Source organism: Gorilla gorilla, chromosome 6 (genome assembly GCF_029281585.2).
Source record: "Gorilla gorilla gorilla isolate KB3781 chromosome 6, NHGRI_mGorGor1-v2.1_pri, whole genome shotgun sequence".
Classification (NCBI taxonomy): domain Eukaryota; kingdom Metazoa; phylum Chordata; class Mammalia; order Primates; family Hominidae; genus Gorilla; species Gorilla gorilla.
The window spans coordinates 96829649-96847181 of NC_073230.2; the positions used below are offsets into that span (position 1 = coordinate 96829649).

Below are 17533 nucleotides of genomic sequence, written 5' to 3' on the forward strand. Positions count from 1 at the left end.
AAAAGGCTGAACCTCAAGTGACATCTAAGACAACTATACCGTTTATGGCATAACAACTTGGTCCTAGGACTTTTGGTTTAAACAGAATTTTCAAAGCAAAGCAGATACTCTCCCCCAGTTCTTATTTGGGATTCTATTTTGGAATGGAGATAGGGCTAAGCCCAGACACAGGCCAAGGCATATCTGTTATGGTGATTACTTCAGCATGACAAAGTCAAGCAGAGGCCCTAGGTCAAAGTTTTGCTTCAGTAACTTACTTGCCTCTGTCAGTAATAGAGGGCTATAGTCTCAAAAACAAATAAATACATGAAATCTACAGAATGGATCAGGACATAAGTAGGTAAGTAAAATCATTTTAAAGAGACAGGAGTCCCAGGCAAACAGGACTTAAAGGTGCCTTGAATGAATGAATGAATGAATGAACATAACTAAAGAAGAAACGTCAAGGCTGAGAAAAAGAAAAGCCTCAGAGGGAAATGTTGGCAGTGCCCATTCAAGTACAGCCTTTGAGAATTTTGGTTGCTCTAGAAAAAACATTACCAAATGTAGAAAGAAATGTCAGGGGTTGCAGCAAACAGCATTTAAGAATTCCCATCTATAGGCATGACCATTCCTACTGTGAGATAGATAGATCAGGTTATCTCAGCCTAATGCCCCTGAACATCTGATTCCTCTACAACCTTTTAATCTCATGGTCACTAAATAACTTTCTAATTATTATGTGGCTTTTAAAATTCATTTGCCCATGGAAATAATATAAAATCCAATGAACTTGAAATATTTAGGTCTCTGTGATAATGATTTCTCATTGTAAATTAATAATCTTATTCAAGCTTTAAACATTAGCCTCATGGTGAAACCCTGTCTCTACTAAAAATAAAAAAACTAGCTGGGCGTGGCAGTGGGCGCCTGTGATCCCAGCTACTCAGGAGGCTCAGGAGGCACATGAACCCAGAGGGCAGAGGTTGCAGTGAGCTGAGATCTCACCATTGCACTCCAGCCTGGGAGACAGAGCGAGACTCTGTCTCAAAACAAACAAAAAAAATTAGCCTCGTTAACTTTGAAAAATCTGAGTTTACTTCTGAGGTAGCTCGTCTCAGTTGACAGGGGAAAAAAAAATCAGACTTCTGAACCTACAAGTCGAAGGCCAGATTCTGTACTATATAAATTAACCAAGGCAATGAATGTTATCCTATGCAGCCTCTTGGGCAAAATTCTATCAGCTTTTGCCTTGGTATCACATATCCCACCCAATATTACCATGTTATTACCAAGTCCTGAGCCTTCTTACTTCAAACTCTGCGCTACAATAGGATATTAATAAATCAGTTTAATCTCCTTTAATCCCAGTGTTTTCATCCATACTATGAATAATCCAATACATACATCCAATCCATACATCCAATAATATAAATATTATTATTTCCTCTATCTCACAGAATATGCTAAAATAAAACATCACCTATTAAAGCATTTTATTCTTACTGTACTATTAATATATACGAGTAATATATTTACATACTAGAAAGAAATCTATAACACATTTGGAATCTATGAGAAAGTAAAATCAGTTCATGGTGGTCAATTCCAGTTAAACTGTTAAATAAGCAACTAAGTTTGAAAAATGTTAATGTTATAAAGTCTAACTTTTCTATTTCCTGATTTATATAGGGGAGTGAGGCCTTCATAAAACAGTATCATTTAATCATTTAATTCAAAATTGTCCAACACCTGATATAATAACAACCAACAATAATTCTTCTTTCAACCGTTAAACAACACACACTTATGGTTTATTTTTCTTAGTATCACTTATTTCAAAGTACATGGTTTTAAACCACTTACTCTGAATTCTACAAAAAAAAAAAAAAAAAAAAATCCCTGTGGTTGAATACACTATCTTTTAGAAATACACCTGAGATGGGGGGAAATACTATGCTACGGCACCAATGGGAAGTTTGGAGGATTAGGACAATGAGAATGAGCTTTTGATCATCAACACAGTTGTGTAGGGAAGGGGTCCCCAACCCCCAGGTTGCAGACCCGGTACCGGTTGGGGCCTGTTAGAGACGGGGCCACACAGCAGGAGGTAAGCAAGCATTACCAGGGAGATCTCTGTGAGATCTGCTGCGGCACTAGATTCTTCTAGGAGCTCGAACCTTATTGTGAACTGCGCATGTGAAGGATCTAGGCTGCAAGCTCCTTAAGTGAATCTAACTAATGCCTGATGTCATCCCAAAACCATTCCTCCCTCATGTCTGTGGAAAAAGTGTCTTCCACGAAACTGGCCCTGGTGCCAAAAAGGTCGGGGACCACTGGTGTAGGAAACCAAGACCATTTCATTTGTGACCCCAATGCCTTAGCTGACCCTAATGTCTCAGCTGCCAATAGAACTATTACTTGGGGGGATTCATTTTCTTAAGAATAAAAATGTAAAAAAATGTATATAGTGAAAAACAGATTGATAAAAGTATTCTTGTTATATTCAAATAACAAAGGTTATTCCCCCTACAAAAATGAATTACTTGAATTTTAAATAATCTCAATTTACACTGCCCACAGAGTAAATATAATACAATCCAATCTCCAGGCTCTTCTCACCTAGTCCTAGATTATCCTCCCACTCTTACCTCCTGGAAAGATTAACTTTCAAAGACTACTGTTTCTAGACAAGTTACACCATTTTTTGCTCCTTACTGATTTTTAACATGTTTCATCCTGAGTCTTTATGCCTACTCCACACTCTATCTAAAATGTCCTCCCCATTTCTATCAGTTGAGATCCTTAATTTACCCACTTGTTTACGAAGTAAGTATTGAGTAGCTACTATGTTCCAGGCATTAGGCCAATTGTTGGGGAAACAAAATACAATTAAAAAGTTGTCCCAATTTATAAACTTACCTCAAATAGAAACTCTTCCACTAAAGCCTACCCTGAATCTCTTCCCTTACGAAGCCAGACCTATTCAGAACTTTCAAAGCACTTTTTGCCCACACTTATCCCTGTTTTGTGGTGTCCTTTGTACATGCCACAGCTCTCCTACTCATCTGAGTTCCAGTGAAGAAAAGGGCACATTTTAAGCCTCACTGTATTTCTTGCAAGGGCCTGCTACAAAAATAGGTGTTCTGTAAATATTTACCTAATAATTTTTAAATTACCTTAGTTGTAAAGCATGTATTTTTCGTAATTTCATTGTCTTCAATTTGTACATTCCCTATTATTTAAAAGCAGTCTCTGGAGTCAGACAACTTAGATTTGAAATCTGGCTCTATCAACTTACTACCTGTGTATACCTGAGCAATTTACCTCATCTTGCTTTGTGTTGGTGTCCTCACTTAGAAAATAGGAGTGATAATGGTACTTCTATTGCACAGGCCTATGGTGATGATTCAATGAGTTAATATAAGATGCTTTGAATACTGCCTGTTACACAGTAAGCACTTAATAAATGCTAATTACTACTACTATTATTATCATCCAAACCATATTCTTGTCTTGGTAATTTCTCAACCTCTTGCAGAAGAACCTCCTAAGTTTATAAAAAGTATTATGTTGCATGTACAATCCATCCTCATTCTTTGTAGATTCCATATTTGTGAGTTCTTGCTAAAATTTATTTGTAACCCCCAAATCAATGCTCATGGTGCTTTTAGTCATTTGTAGGTGTGCACAGAGTGACAAAAAATTTGAGTTGCTGGACATACACTTCTAGCTGAGGTCAAACAAGGTGACCACACTGCCTTGTTCATCCCTTATAGAGAGGACCAGAGGGATGGAGAGGACCCGAGGTAGTGCAGTGTAGTACAGGAAGCTCCAGCTCTGGGGCAACTGACAGGATCTGAATCCCAGTCTGACACCTGTTAGTGGGGTGGCCTCAGGCAAGTCACTTCTGAACCTTGATTTCCCTTTTAAAAAATAAAGAAAAAGAATCTTCCAGGATGAGTAGTTTTATGATTTAAGATTATAATCAATGTGATATACATATATGTAAAATATACGCACCCATACACGGACACATATTCCTCCCACCAATCCCCAACCAGAGAACTTATTTGCTAAATGAGCGTTCCCAGAAACACTTAAGTTTATGGAACATAACTTATGTAAATAAAGATAACTGACTACATTCAATTTTTTTCTCATTAAAATCCATAAAATTTCTCTCTGTTATGAAAATATTTTCTGAATTTCACAACCATGGCTAAAATAAGTGGAAATAATTATAAATGACAAAAAAAACTATAGTTATAAATTTGTATTTTCCTGCTAATTCAGTTTAACATAGGCTGATCACTTTTAGGGAACTCAGTAATGACTATTATCTTAAAAACTACATTACTGAGATTCCCATTTGCTTTTGAAATAAATTACACAAAGAGCTTAATTATGAAATTTTGTGATTCATGTGCCTAACAAAAAAAAACCACTTGCATAAAAAACTTGAAACTCTAAAGCTTCTACAAGTTAGCTGACTTCCTTAAAATAAACATACCATTTCATATACTTTAATTTTCTCTTGCAAGAAACTAATTTGCATTGTGAAGTCTTCTTTCTTTTTCTGATAATCTTCTAATAAGTGGTCTTGTTCTTCAAGCTGCTGTTGATGAGTGAGGATCTGTTGTTTGGCTTGTAGTAAGTCTGCAGCTGTGCTACTATGAGTGCTGTTTCTCAGAGTTTCACTAGCCTGTAACTGAAAATAGAAAGAAACCTCAAAACGTTACATTCTGAAGTGACTGTATTAGGGAATAGACACCTTTGGGGTGTCCCTGCAATAGCTCTCTGGGAACTTTGCAGGCTTGAGACCCTAGCAAACATGCTACCTTGACTGACTAGATAGGTATACCCAAGCCGAGCCAATAAACTTATCTTTTCCATGATACAGCAGAGAACCTAGGTCTCCTGAGACTGAGGCAGATATACGAAGAAAAGTGGGGCATCAAAGACAGTACTTCCCGAATTCCCTATGGCTTTCCAGTTTGTAGTTCCAATCCCTTTCAGAGGCCTGGTTGTATTTCTGCCCTTGGGTTCTGGAAACAGCCTGAATCCTTACACTAAATACCTCCCTTTTGCTTAAACTATTTCAAATTGTTTTGCTACTTGCCATCAGAAATTCTGATTAATGCAGTTAGATTCCTGTGGCTCTAATTAAAGGAAAATGGAATATATTTAGTTTTGTTATCATTTAGAACCTAACTAAAATAAACCATACCAGAATTGGCAAAGGTAGGATGTGACTACAGGTTAATTTCTGCAGAAATACCCTCAATCAACCTTACACAATTTGTAAGATTTCAAAATAGAGACAGGGAGGAAATGAAAAGAAAATATTAGTAGAGAACCATTTAAGAAGTATGAATTAAATTCCTGGTTAATATAGCAACACATATTCACTAATTTTTCATACATGATGTAATACGAAATGGCTTTTTTAACAAATTTAGATTTGTTCTTGAAAGTGAATTTTTAAAATTCATTACTAAAAAAATAATGAATTTTGTTGCATTAGTAATACTTACTTGCTGAAATTGAATCTGTAATTTTTGACTCTGTTCTGTCAACTCTAAAAATTCTCTCATTGTCTCATCCTTTTCTCTTCTTGCTTGTTGTAAATTAGCAGTGAGCTGGGTTATAATGCCATCTCTTTGTTTAATGGCAGCTTCAAATTCTTGTAACTAAAAGAAAATAGTAAGTGCTAGATTTATTTTTTTTAATTGACTTATTACAGGTAACTTTTTCAAAATAAGAATTCAAAACACATTGGCATAATTCTTACACTTTGTAATCAGTATTTTCCACATTTGAAAACTATTAACTTACAGAAATTGGTGCTTCCAAATCAACTTCAAAAAATGTATCTGAACTAAGGAAAAAATTGATCTGGCTTATCCATATATTTAGTTACAGAAGGACAAGTGCCTTTATATTTAGGGGTGCCCCTAATCTGTTCCCAGGCAACACCACCCTAGACATGTTTAATTCCAACTTGTTTCTGAAGAGGATGAAACTGAAATGTATTTTTGTCATCCTCATCAATGTCCTACTTCATCTTGTTTTCATAACTGACTGCCATAGACAGTTACGGCAGTCTAACCACAGATGTTAGTCTAACCACAAGAGGTTACTTACAAGGACCCACTGACATCGTTTTTCCGTTCTTTTTTTGAGACAGGGTCTCGCTCTGTTGTACAGGCTAGAGTGCAGCGGTGTGATTTTGGCTCACTACAGCCTCAATCTCCTGGGCTGCAGTGATCTTCCTGTCTCAGCCTCCCAAGTAACTAGGACTACAGGCACACACCACTATGCCTGGCTAATTTTTAAATGTTTTGTAGAAGCGGGGTCTTGCTATTTTCACCCTGCCAGTCTCAAACTACCAGACTCAAGCTATCCTCTTGCCTCAGCCTCTTGAAGTGCTGGGATTACAGGCATAAGCCACCACGCCCAACTTGCTGACATTCTTAATGGACTTAAGTTATAATATTTTGATGTGGTTTGCACCATAATTTTCTCTCAGGCTGACTACAAAAACATCTGTCTTATTAAAGTGATTTCAGGCTAGCTATCATAAAGTTAAAAAAGAGTCTGTGTTATATTAACCCTGTTAATGAAATCCTACTTTTAAACAGGGTTGTTTATGCAATGTATAAAGACAAAAATTATGAGTGATATTATCATTTACTTTTCTGTTTGATTTTTTAAGAGACAGGGACTCCCAGTGTTGCCCAGGCTGGACTTGAACTCGTGGGCTCAAGTGATCCTCCCACCTCAGCCTCCTGAATAACTAGAACTACAGGTGCATGCCACTGTTTCCTACTAAGTTACCATTTTAAAACCTCCTTCTTTAGGCCAGGCACAGTAGCTCACGCCTGTAATCCTAGCACTTTGGGAGGCCAAGGAGAGTCCAGGAATCTGAGGTGACACCCTGTCTCTACAAAAAATTAGCTGGGTGTGGTAGTGCATGCCTGTAGTCCCAGTTACTCACAAGGCTGAGGTGGGAGGATCGCTTGAGCCCAGGAAGCAGAGGATGCAGTGGGCCAAGATTGCACCACTACACTCCAGCCTGGGCAACAGAGCAAGACCCTGTATGGAAAAAAAAAAAAAAAAAAAGAAGAAGAAGAAGAAAAGAAAAGAAAAAAGTTAAAAAAAATTTTTAAAAACTCCATCTTTAAAGACTACTATTATTCACATTTCCTGTTTTTGTTTTTGTGAGTAGCAAATCAAAAGCCACAGAAAATAAACATACCTGCTGCAGTCCTTCAGTCCCATAGGTAACCCTCATTTCTTCCAGCTCTCTGTTTAGCTCTTCAATCTCATGCTGCTTCCCAGCCAATTCACTTTCCATCATCTCTAGGTGAGTCGGACTGTCTTGTGCTCCTTGTTCAGAATAAGAATCATCAACACCAAATTCTTCTTCCTAAATCAATCCAAGATTTTAAAGAATTCAGTATTAGCAATATTCCTTAGGGAGAGAGATTCATATACTGAAATCCATAGCAAGGGCCACTTTAAAACATCACTCACCACCTGGAAGATTATGGTATGGCAACCTACTTTGTTAACATGATATTTACCTCAAGAACATAAACAGGTTATCCGCAAATTCTGTTACAATTGAGTTTTTTTTTTTTTTTTTTTTTTGACAGAGTCTTGCTCTGTCACCCAGGTTGGAGTGCAGTGGCGCAATCTCAGCTCACTGCAACCTCCGCCTCCCGGGTTCAAGCAACTCTCTTGTCTCAGCCTCCCAAATAGCTGGGACTACAGGCGGCTGCCACCACGCCCGGCTAATTTTTGTACTCATAGTAGAGATGGAGTTTCACCTTGTTGGTCAGGCTGGTCTCGAACTCCTTATCTCAGGTGATCCACCTGCCTCGGCCTCCCAAAGTGCTGGGATTACAGACGTAAGCCACCACGCCTGGCCTACAATTGAGTTTTATAATAAATGGTAGATAACTTTGTTTTAGTAAACATTAAAATTAATTTGAAATCACACACAGAAAGAAGTACATGCAGGAAAAAGTTTTGTTAGTAAGCTAGATGATTTTAAATAGTATCCAACATTAGTATCACAAGTAGTTTTAAATACTGTACCCTTAATAAATTTGTAGGCTTTCCTGTTCTCATCACAAAACTGCAACCATTTACCTGTATAAAAACAATTTCCTGATATATTATGATCTTAGACATAATTTTATTTAGCTAACAATATTTCTGTTAACTGTATTCATGTGTATGTCTTTTATTCCTAGGGAAAATGCATCATTGGCGAAAACAGATACAGAGATTAATTTAAAATATCTAAGAGACATAATGACCATTTCAAATGCCAATCATTCCTCACACATCTGAGTGCTTACAATGCAAAAGACACATATATACATTTTCACTTAAGTGAATTAAAGTTCTAAGTGCAGTTTCTGTTTGCTCTTCAGAAGTATAAACCTCAATAAAATCTCTTCTATGAAAGGCTTCCTTAAAATGGTTCAAATAATTATTTATTAAGCCCTATTCATTTTCAAGTAAAACAATTTAGGCCAGGTGTGGTGGCTCACGCCTGTAATCCCAGCACTTTGGGAGGCTGAGGCAGGCAGATCACGAGCTCAGGAGATGGAGACCATCCTGGCTAACGCGGTGAAACCTCGTCTCTACTAAAAATACAAAAAATTAGCCGGGTGTGGTGGCAGGTGCCTGTAGTCCCAGCTACTTGGGAGGCTGAGGCAGGAGAATGGCGTGAACCCAGGAGGCGGAACTTGCAGTGAGCCGAGATCGAGCCACTGCACTCCAGCCTGGGCGACAGAGCAAGACTCCGTCTCAAAAAAAAAAAAAAAAAAAAAAGAGTTCTTCCCATTTGGCTGGTTTCCAGCTACAAGGGAGGCTGAGGCAGGAGGACTGCTTGAGCCCAGGAGTTTGAGGATATAGTGCACAACTGGCACACCTATTAATTGCCACCACACTCCACTGTGGGCAACATACTGAGAACCATGTCTCTAAAAAATTTTTTTTAATTAAAAGATTATTAATATCAAGTCATTTGCAATAACTTTCAAATTAAATACTTCTAAACTGCAATTAGCTTTCCTTGATCCTGAAATGAAGCATTCTGATGTGTCCTCTAAAATATTTTACTGTAGCCTATCAGTGTAACGAAATGGATGTTTATGAATACAGTAGTCTTCCTTAATCCACAGGGGATATGTTCCAAGACTCCCAGTGGATGCCTGAAACCATAAATAGTATTGAACCCTATATACACTATGTTTTTTTGATCTGATAAGGTAGACAGCTACTAAATGAATATGAGATGGACAGAGTATATGGTGTAGATCCACTGTATGTTCAAAGGGATGATCCACATCTTGGGTGGGATGAATGGGATGGAGCAAGATTTCACCATGCTACCCAGAACAAGGCACAATTTAAAACTTATGAATTGTTTATTTCTGGAATTTTCCATTTAATATTTTCAGATAATGGTTGACTACAGAAAGTAAAAACAGGGATGGGGGACTACTGCTTCTTCAAATATGATATAAAGCAATGAATATTCCTTTAAGGAGTGATTATGTCAGTATTACATGAATCAGTTATCAGTTATCAGTTTGTAATAACTGTCAGTATTACATGAATCAGTTATCAGTTACCATTTTATAATAATTATGTTTATAGTTTCATCTAGTACTTTATTTAGCCACTGCTGTTTAATTTTTCTCTAATTCAGATAAGCAAATGTTATACTTGAACTCATATGTATTGAATTCTTAAAATACCATTAATATATGACTTTTTCAAAACATTTGTTATAATAAATGTAAAACTTATCAATATTAATAAATCTGAAAAGTTTAACATCATACAAATTGGCTATAAAAGATTATTCACCAGAACTAAACTAAAACACACTATATTCCAAAGTTAGAACAGGAACACTTAACAGAATATCAGGATCATTAATAGTTAACAATAAATTATTCTGTTTTTAAATTTAGATAATTATTTTACTGATAACTAAAGGGTATTTATCTCCTCTTCTAATATTAGTCTTCTAACACTAAGTAAACCTCCATAGGAAAGTAAATAAATGACTTGAAACATGAAGATTAGATTAACAGACTCCTTCAACTGAAAAAAGCTCAACTTCTCTCAATGTCCTTTTTTATTGTGGCATTTGTTGAAGTTATTTAACCTACAGACTATGTTAATATATTCTTTCCGCATTCACAGAAAAATTTACTCTATCTGTACAGATAACTTAAAGATCTAGGAAAGTACAAGTGAGGTACATTTTAAATTTTAAAATGTTTTATAGAGGTATCACATCATAACAACATTGCTATTCAGAAAGAATCAGAGGAAAGGTAACTTTCACTATGTGACTATAAAATGGCCTTCACATAAAAACTCATCCTTGTGGTGAATATTAGGTTGATGAAACATAAAAGAACAACTCATCCTTATTTATGATTAATACCTTATTCTTGTACTTAATTTGGAAATATATAAATTAAAAACATTAATATTGAATATTTTCATAAAAAATAAAAATCTGGTGGCTCATAAAAGTTCATGAAAATTATAAGAGTTCAGTGTGCCTAAATGACTTATGGAGTTGCAGTCAAGTAATTAACGAGGTTAAAATAAATGTCATAAACCATACAAGCACTTGGTTAAAAAGTATTCAATAATCAGATGAAATCTATAATAAGAGTGAATACCCTATTACTATCATTTCATCTTCCTATACATGGCAAAGTATATTTATCTACTTGTCTTGACTCTATATTGCCTGTATTCCCAACTTCCTCCAAATAACCCTGCTCAAAGGGTATCAAAAACAATTCATGTAAATATGGTATTCTGGACATGAAATGTCCCTTCATTAATGATTGAAGATGACTGCATATAATTTAATTTGTAAGAAGAGTATTTTTCATTTAGTCCGATTTCTCTAGTGTACATAATAGGATACTTATTTCTACAAAAGAGATCTTGGAATAATATTATTTGACTAATTCTAAGATGGAACCAATTTTCCAACCCAATAAGTGTACTAGTCACAGAAGTCAAGAACATTAAACCCACAATATACCTAAATAAATACAATTTACAAACTAAGTTCTAATCAAATATTATCAGAACCTGAAATCCTTCTGAGAACAATTTATTAAGGGAATCATCATCACTCATTTCATATAAATGTAGTGTAAAGAAAAGTGTATTTCTAGTGATGAGCAATTTAAAAAACCACGCTTTGCTGAACATCTAATGTATGCCAAACACATATTAAACATTCTCAAGCTTATTTTGTGAACTACTTTGTGAGGTATGCAAATATATCAGGTAGATATTATCGTCCCCCATTTTATAGTTTAAATAACTGTATTTCACCTAATGTAAATGACTAGTTGATGGGTGCAACAAACCAACATGGCACATGTATACCTATGTAACAAACCTGAATGTTGTGCACATGTACCCTAGAACTTAAAGTATAATAATAATAAAAAAACAAACTGTATTTCAGAGTTTAAGTGATGTGCCCAGCTTCATACAGTTCAAAGGTGATGAAGTATGTAAACAGGACTTTCTGGCTCCAAAGTCCCCCTGCTCTTTTCTTACATCTTATTGCCCTATTTACCAGAAAAATGATAGTCATATTTAGGTAAAATACGAGATAATTATGTGATCTATGATTAAAACTACTTGATTTCAAAATTTTAGAATACCCAAATACAATCTAGATCTGCCAAGATTATTAAACTTTGCAAATATGGCATTGCAGTGAAGTTATAATGTTACATACTGCCCAGAAATCTCTCTCTCTCTTTCTCCTTTTGAGACAAGGTCTCACTCTGTCACACAGGCTGGAGTGCAGTGGTGTGATCATTAGGTCATTGCAAACTCAAACTCCTGGGTGCATGGGATCCTCCTACTTCAGCCTCTTGAGCAGCTGGAAGTACAGGCACACACCATCGCCTGGCTTTTTTTTTTTTTTTTTTTTTTTGAGATGGGGTCTTGCTCTGTCACCAAGGCTGGAGTGCCAATGGTGTGATCATACTCTTGGGCTCAAGTTTTTGGAAAGATACTTATTCTTACAGTGTGACATATCTTGTGATGATACTGTTTCTTGTTAATGTTGGTCAAAAAAACTAAATTGATGAGCTATCTTACCGTGTGGAATAAACAGTGACTTAGAAGATTACATTGAAAAATGTAACCTCAGCCTCCCAAGTAGCTGGGACTACATGTGCCCGCCACTATGCCGTGCTAATTTTATTTTATTATTTTAATTTGTAGAGATGATGTCTCCCTATGAAGCCAAGGCTAATCTCGAACTCCTGGGCTCCAGTGATCTTCCCACCTTGGCCTCCCAAAGTGCAGAGATTACAGGTGTGAGCTACTATGCCCAGCCAATAAATCTCATTTTTTAGGTGTGTTATTGAGAGATAATTCCATAAAAGTTCCAATATAAAAACTATTACAGTATGAGTTTATTTCTCGGGTTATAAATTTGGTCGACTGATGATTTTTCTGCCTCCTGAATAGGTGGATATGGCTTAGAAGTCTCCTGTAATTCTAGTTGAGTCAAGCCAGTCTAATATCATTAAATGGAGGAATTCAAGCCTCAAAACTAGCCTAGAGCATCACAGATCCAACTAGTATCCATCTTAGCAATTTTGATGACACATATCAAACATTTCACCAAATATCAACTTTACTTCTACGTTTTCTCTAGACATAGTGAATCTATAAATTTCTCAAAGTATAATCCGTTGTGAATCCATACATAACACACAAAATATTACTAGGGTTATAATTCGAACCAGGTCAAATCTGTCAAAAATTATTTCATAATTATCTTTTCTCTTCTTTTTTTTTTTTTGAGATGGAATTTCACCCTTGTTGCCCAGGCTGGAGTGCAATGGCACTATCTCGGCTCACTGTAACCTCCACCTCCCAGATTCAAACAATTTTCCTGCCTCAGCCCTCCAAGTAGCTGGGATTACAGGCATACGCCACCATGTTCAGGTAATTTTTGTTATTTTTAGTAGACATGGGGTTTCAGCATGTTGGTCAAACTGGTCTCGAACTCCTAACCTCAGGTGATCCACCCACTTTGGCCTCCCAAAGTGCTGGGATTACAGGCATGAATGAGCCACTGTGCCTGGCTCATAATTATCTTTTTTCAATGTAATCTTCTAAGTCACTGTTTATTCCACATGGTAAGATAGCTCATCAATTTAGTTTTTTTGACCAACATTAACAAGAAACTGTATCATCACAAGATATGTCATACTGTAAGAAAAAGTATCTTTCCAAAAACTTGTTTGGAAAAAAGTATGCATATGTATATATTTATTCATATATAATTATTCATGTATATAACTATAAATATATGTAACTATATATGTATATATATGAAATTACAAACATGTATGTAAAATATATTTCTCACCACGAGCTATGGTCAACAAGTATGATAAATACTGTTCTAAGTTTTATCGGTAGTACTTATACTTAAATACTATCTGTACCTTACCTTAAAACATATATTTACTAGGCATCTCAGATAAATAGGTTCAATACATTTTTTGGAATCTGATAATCTCCACCAGTTTTTTAATTTAAAAAATTTAGCTGAAGACTGTCTTATTATAACAAGAATTTCCCATACTATTAATTAACATTTTCCTACAGAAAACCTGAAAATCACCATCTTTTGACCTCTTTAGCTTTTCAAATCAATATTTAAAATTAAAATTTGTGAGGATCCGTTCCAAGAAGGCCGAATAGGAACAGCTCCGGTCTGCAGCTCCCAGCGTGATCGACACAGAAGACGGGTGATTTCTGCATTTCCAACTGAGGTACCTGGTTCATCTCACTGGGACTGGTCGGACAGTGGGTGCAGCCCATGGAGGGCGAGCCAAAGCAGGGCGGGGCATCGCCTCACCCAGGAAGAGTAAGGGGTTGGAGGATTTCCCTTTCCTAGCCAAGAGAAGCTGTGACAGACCGTACCTGGAAAAACAGGACACTCCCGCCCAATACTGTGCTTTTCCAATGGTCTTAGAAACTGGCAGACCAGGAGATCCTCTCCCGTGCCTGGCTCAGCAGGTCCCATTTCTTTCATCTAGAGGAAATGGATGAATTCCTGGACACATACACCCTCCCAAGACTAAACCAGGTAGAATCTCTGAATAGACCAATAACAGGCTCTGAAATTGAGGCAATAATTAATAGACTACCAACCAAAAAAAGTCCAGGACCAGACAGATTCAAAGCCAAATTCTACCAGAGGTACAAAGAGGAGCTGGTATCATTCCTCCTGAAACTATTCCAATCAATAGAAAAAGGGGGAATTAGCTGGGCGAGGTGGCTCACGCCTGCAATCCCAGCACTTTGGGAGGCTGAGGTGGGGAGATCAAGAGGTCAGGAGTTCGAGACCAGCTTGAACAGTATGGTGAAACCCCATCTCTAATAAAAATACGAAAAATTAGCCAGATATGGTGGCACGAGCCTGTAGTCCCAGGTACTCAGCAGGCTGAGGCAGGAGAATTGCGTGAACCCAGCAGGCGAGGGTTGCAGTGAGCTGAGATCATGCCACTGCACTCCAGCCTGGGAGAAAGAGTGAGACTCTGCCACAGAAAAAAGAAAGGGGGTGGGGGAATCCTCCCTAACTTATTTTATGAGGCCAGCATCATCCTGATACCAAAGCCTGGCAGAGACACAACAAAAAAGAATTTTAGACCAATATCCCTGATTAACATGAATGCAAAAATCCTCAATAAAATACTGGCAAACCAAATACAGCAGCACATCAAAAAGTTTATCCACCGTGATCAAGTCAGCTTCATCACTAGGCTGCAAGGCTGGTTCAAAACACACAAATCAATAAACATAATCCATCACATAAACAGAACCAAAGACAAAAACCACATGATTATCTCAATAGATGCAGAAAACGCCTTTGACAAAATTCAACAGCCTTTCATGCTAAAAACTCTCAATAAACTAGGTATTGATGGGAGGTATCTCAAAATAATAAGAGCTATTTATGACAAACCCACAGCCAATATCATACTGAATGGGCAAAAACTGGAAGCATTCCCTTTGAAAACTGACACAAGACAAGGATGCCCTCTGTCACCACTCCTATTCAACATAGTCTTGGAAGTTCTGGCCAGGGAAATCAGACAAGAGAAAGAAACAAACGGTATTCGATTAGGAAAAGACGAAGTCAAATCGTCCCTGTTTGCAGATGACATGATTGTATATTTAGAAAACCCATTGTCTCAGCCCAAAATCTCCTTAAGCAAAGTCTCAGGATACAAAATCAATGTGCAAAAATCACAAGCATTCCTATACACCATTAACAGACAAACAGAGAGCCAAATTATGAGTGAATTCCCATTCACAATTCCTACAAAGAGAATAAAATACCTAGGAATCCAACTTACAAGGGATGTGAAGGACCTCTTCAAGGAGAACTACAAACCACTGCTCAACGAAATAAAAAAGGACACAAACAAATGGAAAAGCATTCCATGCTCATGGATAGGAATAATCAATATTGTGAAAATGGCCACACTGCCCAAGGTAATTTATAGATCGAATGCCATCCCCATCAAGCTACCAATGACCTTCTTCACAGAACTGGAAAAAAACGACTTTAAAGTTCATATGGAACCAAAAAAGAGCCCACATTGCCAAGACAATCCTAAGCAAAAGGAACAAAGCTGGGGGCATCACACTACCTGACTTCAAACTATACAACAAGGCTACAGTAACCAAAACAGCATGGTACTGGTACCAAAACAGAGATATAGACCAATGGAACAGAACACAGGCCTCAGAAATAACACTACACATCTCCAACCATTTGATCTTTGACAAACCTGACAAAAACAAGAAATGGGGAAAGGATTCCCTATTTAATACATGGCGCTGGGAAAACTGGCTAGCCATATGCAGAAAGCTGAAACTAGACTCCTTCCTTACACCTTATACAAAAATTAATTCAAGATGGATTGAAGACTTAAATGTTAGACATAAAACCATAAAAACCCTAGAAGAAAACCTAGGCAATAACCTTTAGGTCAGGCATGGGCAAGGACTTCATGACTAAAACACCAAAAGGAATAGCAACAAAAGCCAAAATAGACAAATGGGATGTAATTAAACTAAAGAGCTTCTGCACAGCAAAAGAAACTACCATCAGAGTGAACAGGCAACCTACAGAATGGGAGAAAATTTTTGCAATCTACTTATCTGACAAAGGGCTAATATCCAGAATCTATAAAGAACTGAAACAAATTTACAAGAAAAAAAAACCAACAAAAAGTGAGCAAATGATATGAACAGACACTTCTCAAAAGAAGACATTCATGCAGCCAACAGACACATGAAAAAATGCTCATCATCACTGGTCATCAGAGAAATGCAAATGAAAACCACAATGAGATACTATCTCACAAAAGTTAGAATGGCGATCATTAAAAAGTCAGGAAACAACAGATGCTGGAGAGGATGTGGAGAAATAAGAACACTTTTACACTGTTTGTGGGAGTGTAAACTAGTTCAACCATTGTGGAAGACAGTTGGTGAAACCCCATCTCTAACAAAAATACAAAAATACATGCGCCACCATGTTCAGATAATTTCTGTTATTTTTAGTAGATATTTTAGAAGCAATTCCTCAAGGATCTAGAACTAGAAATACCATTTGACCCAGTGATCCCATTACTGGGTATATACCCAAAGGATTATAAATCATGCTACTATAAAGACACATGCACACCTATGTTTATTGCGGCCCTATTCACAATAGCAAAAACTTGGAACCAACCCAAATGTCCATCAATGATAGACTGGATTAAGAAAATGTGGCACATATACACCATGGAATACTATGCAGCCATAGAAAAGGATGAGTTCATGTCCTTTGCAGGGACATGGATGAAGCTGGAAACCATCATTCTGAGCAAACTATCACAAGGATAGAAAACCAAACACCACATGTTCTCACTCATAGGTGGGAACTGAACAGTGAGAACACTTGGACACAGGGCAGGGAACATCACACATGGGGGCCTGTCGTGGGGTGGCAGGCAGGAGGAGGGATAGCATTAGGAGGTATACCAAATGAAATGACGAGTTAATGGGTGCAGCAAACCAACATGGCACATGTATACCTACGTAGCAAACCTGCATGTTGTGCACATGTACCCTAGAACTTGAAGTATAATAATAATAATAAAAGAAAGAAAAAAAAAGCAAACAACCTCATCAAAAAACAGGCAAAGGATATGAACAGACACTTCTCAAAAGCAGACATTTATGAAGCCAACAGACACATGAAAAAATGATCAACACTGGTCATCAGAGAAATGCAAATCAAAACCACAATGAGATACCATCTCATACCAGTTAGAATGGCAATCATTAAAAAGTCAGGAAACAACAGATGCTGGAGAGGATGTGGAGAAATAGGAATGCTTTTACACTGTTGGTGGGAGTGTAAATTAGTTCAACCATTGTGGAAGAC

General features: G+C 37.0%; 1 protein-coding gene across 7 annotated transcripts in view; it reads right to left on the reverse strand.

Annotated features, from left to right (window-relative positions):
- AKAP9 (A-kinase anchoring protein 9) overlaps positions 1–17533 on the reverse strand; it is a 167237-nt gene that overhangs the window by 110060 nt on the left and 39644 nt on the right. For 6 of the 7 annotated variants that reach the window (XM_019031100.4, XM_019031099.4, XM_019031098.4 and 3 more), the window contains exons 4-7: positions 8086–8139; positions 7241–7411; positions 5517–5672; positions 4493–4690 (exon numbers count right to left, since the gene is read on the reverse strand). In XM_019031100.4, the coding sequence (XP_018886645.1) occupies positions 4493–4690; positions 5517–5672; positions 7241–7411; positions 8086–8139 (579 nt within the window). The remainder of the gene's footprint in view (positions 1–4492; positions 4691–5516; positions 5673–7240; positions 7412–8085; positions 8140–17533) is intronic. The other variant, XM_055346591.2, reaches the window with a different exon arrangement.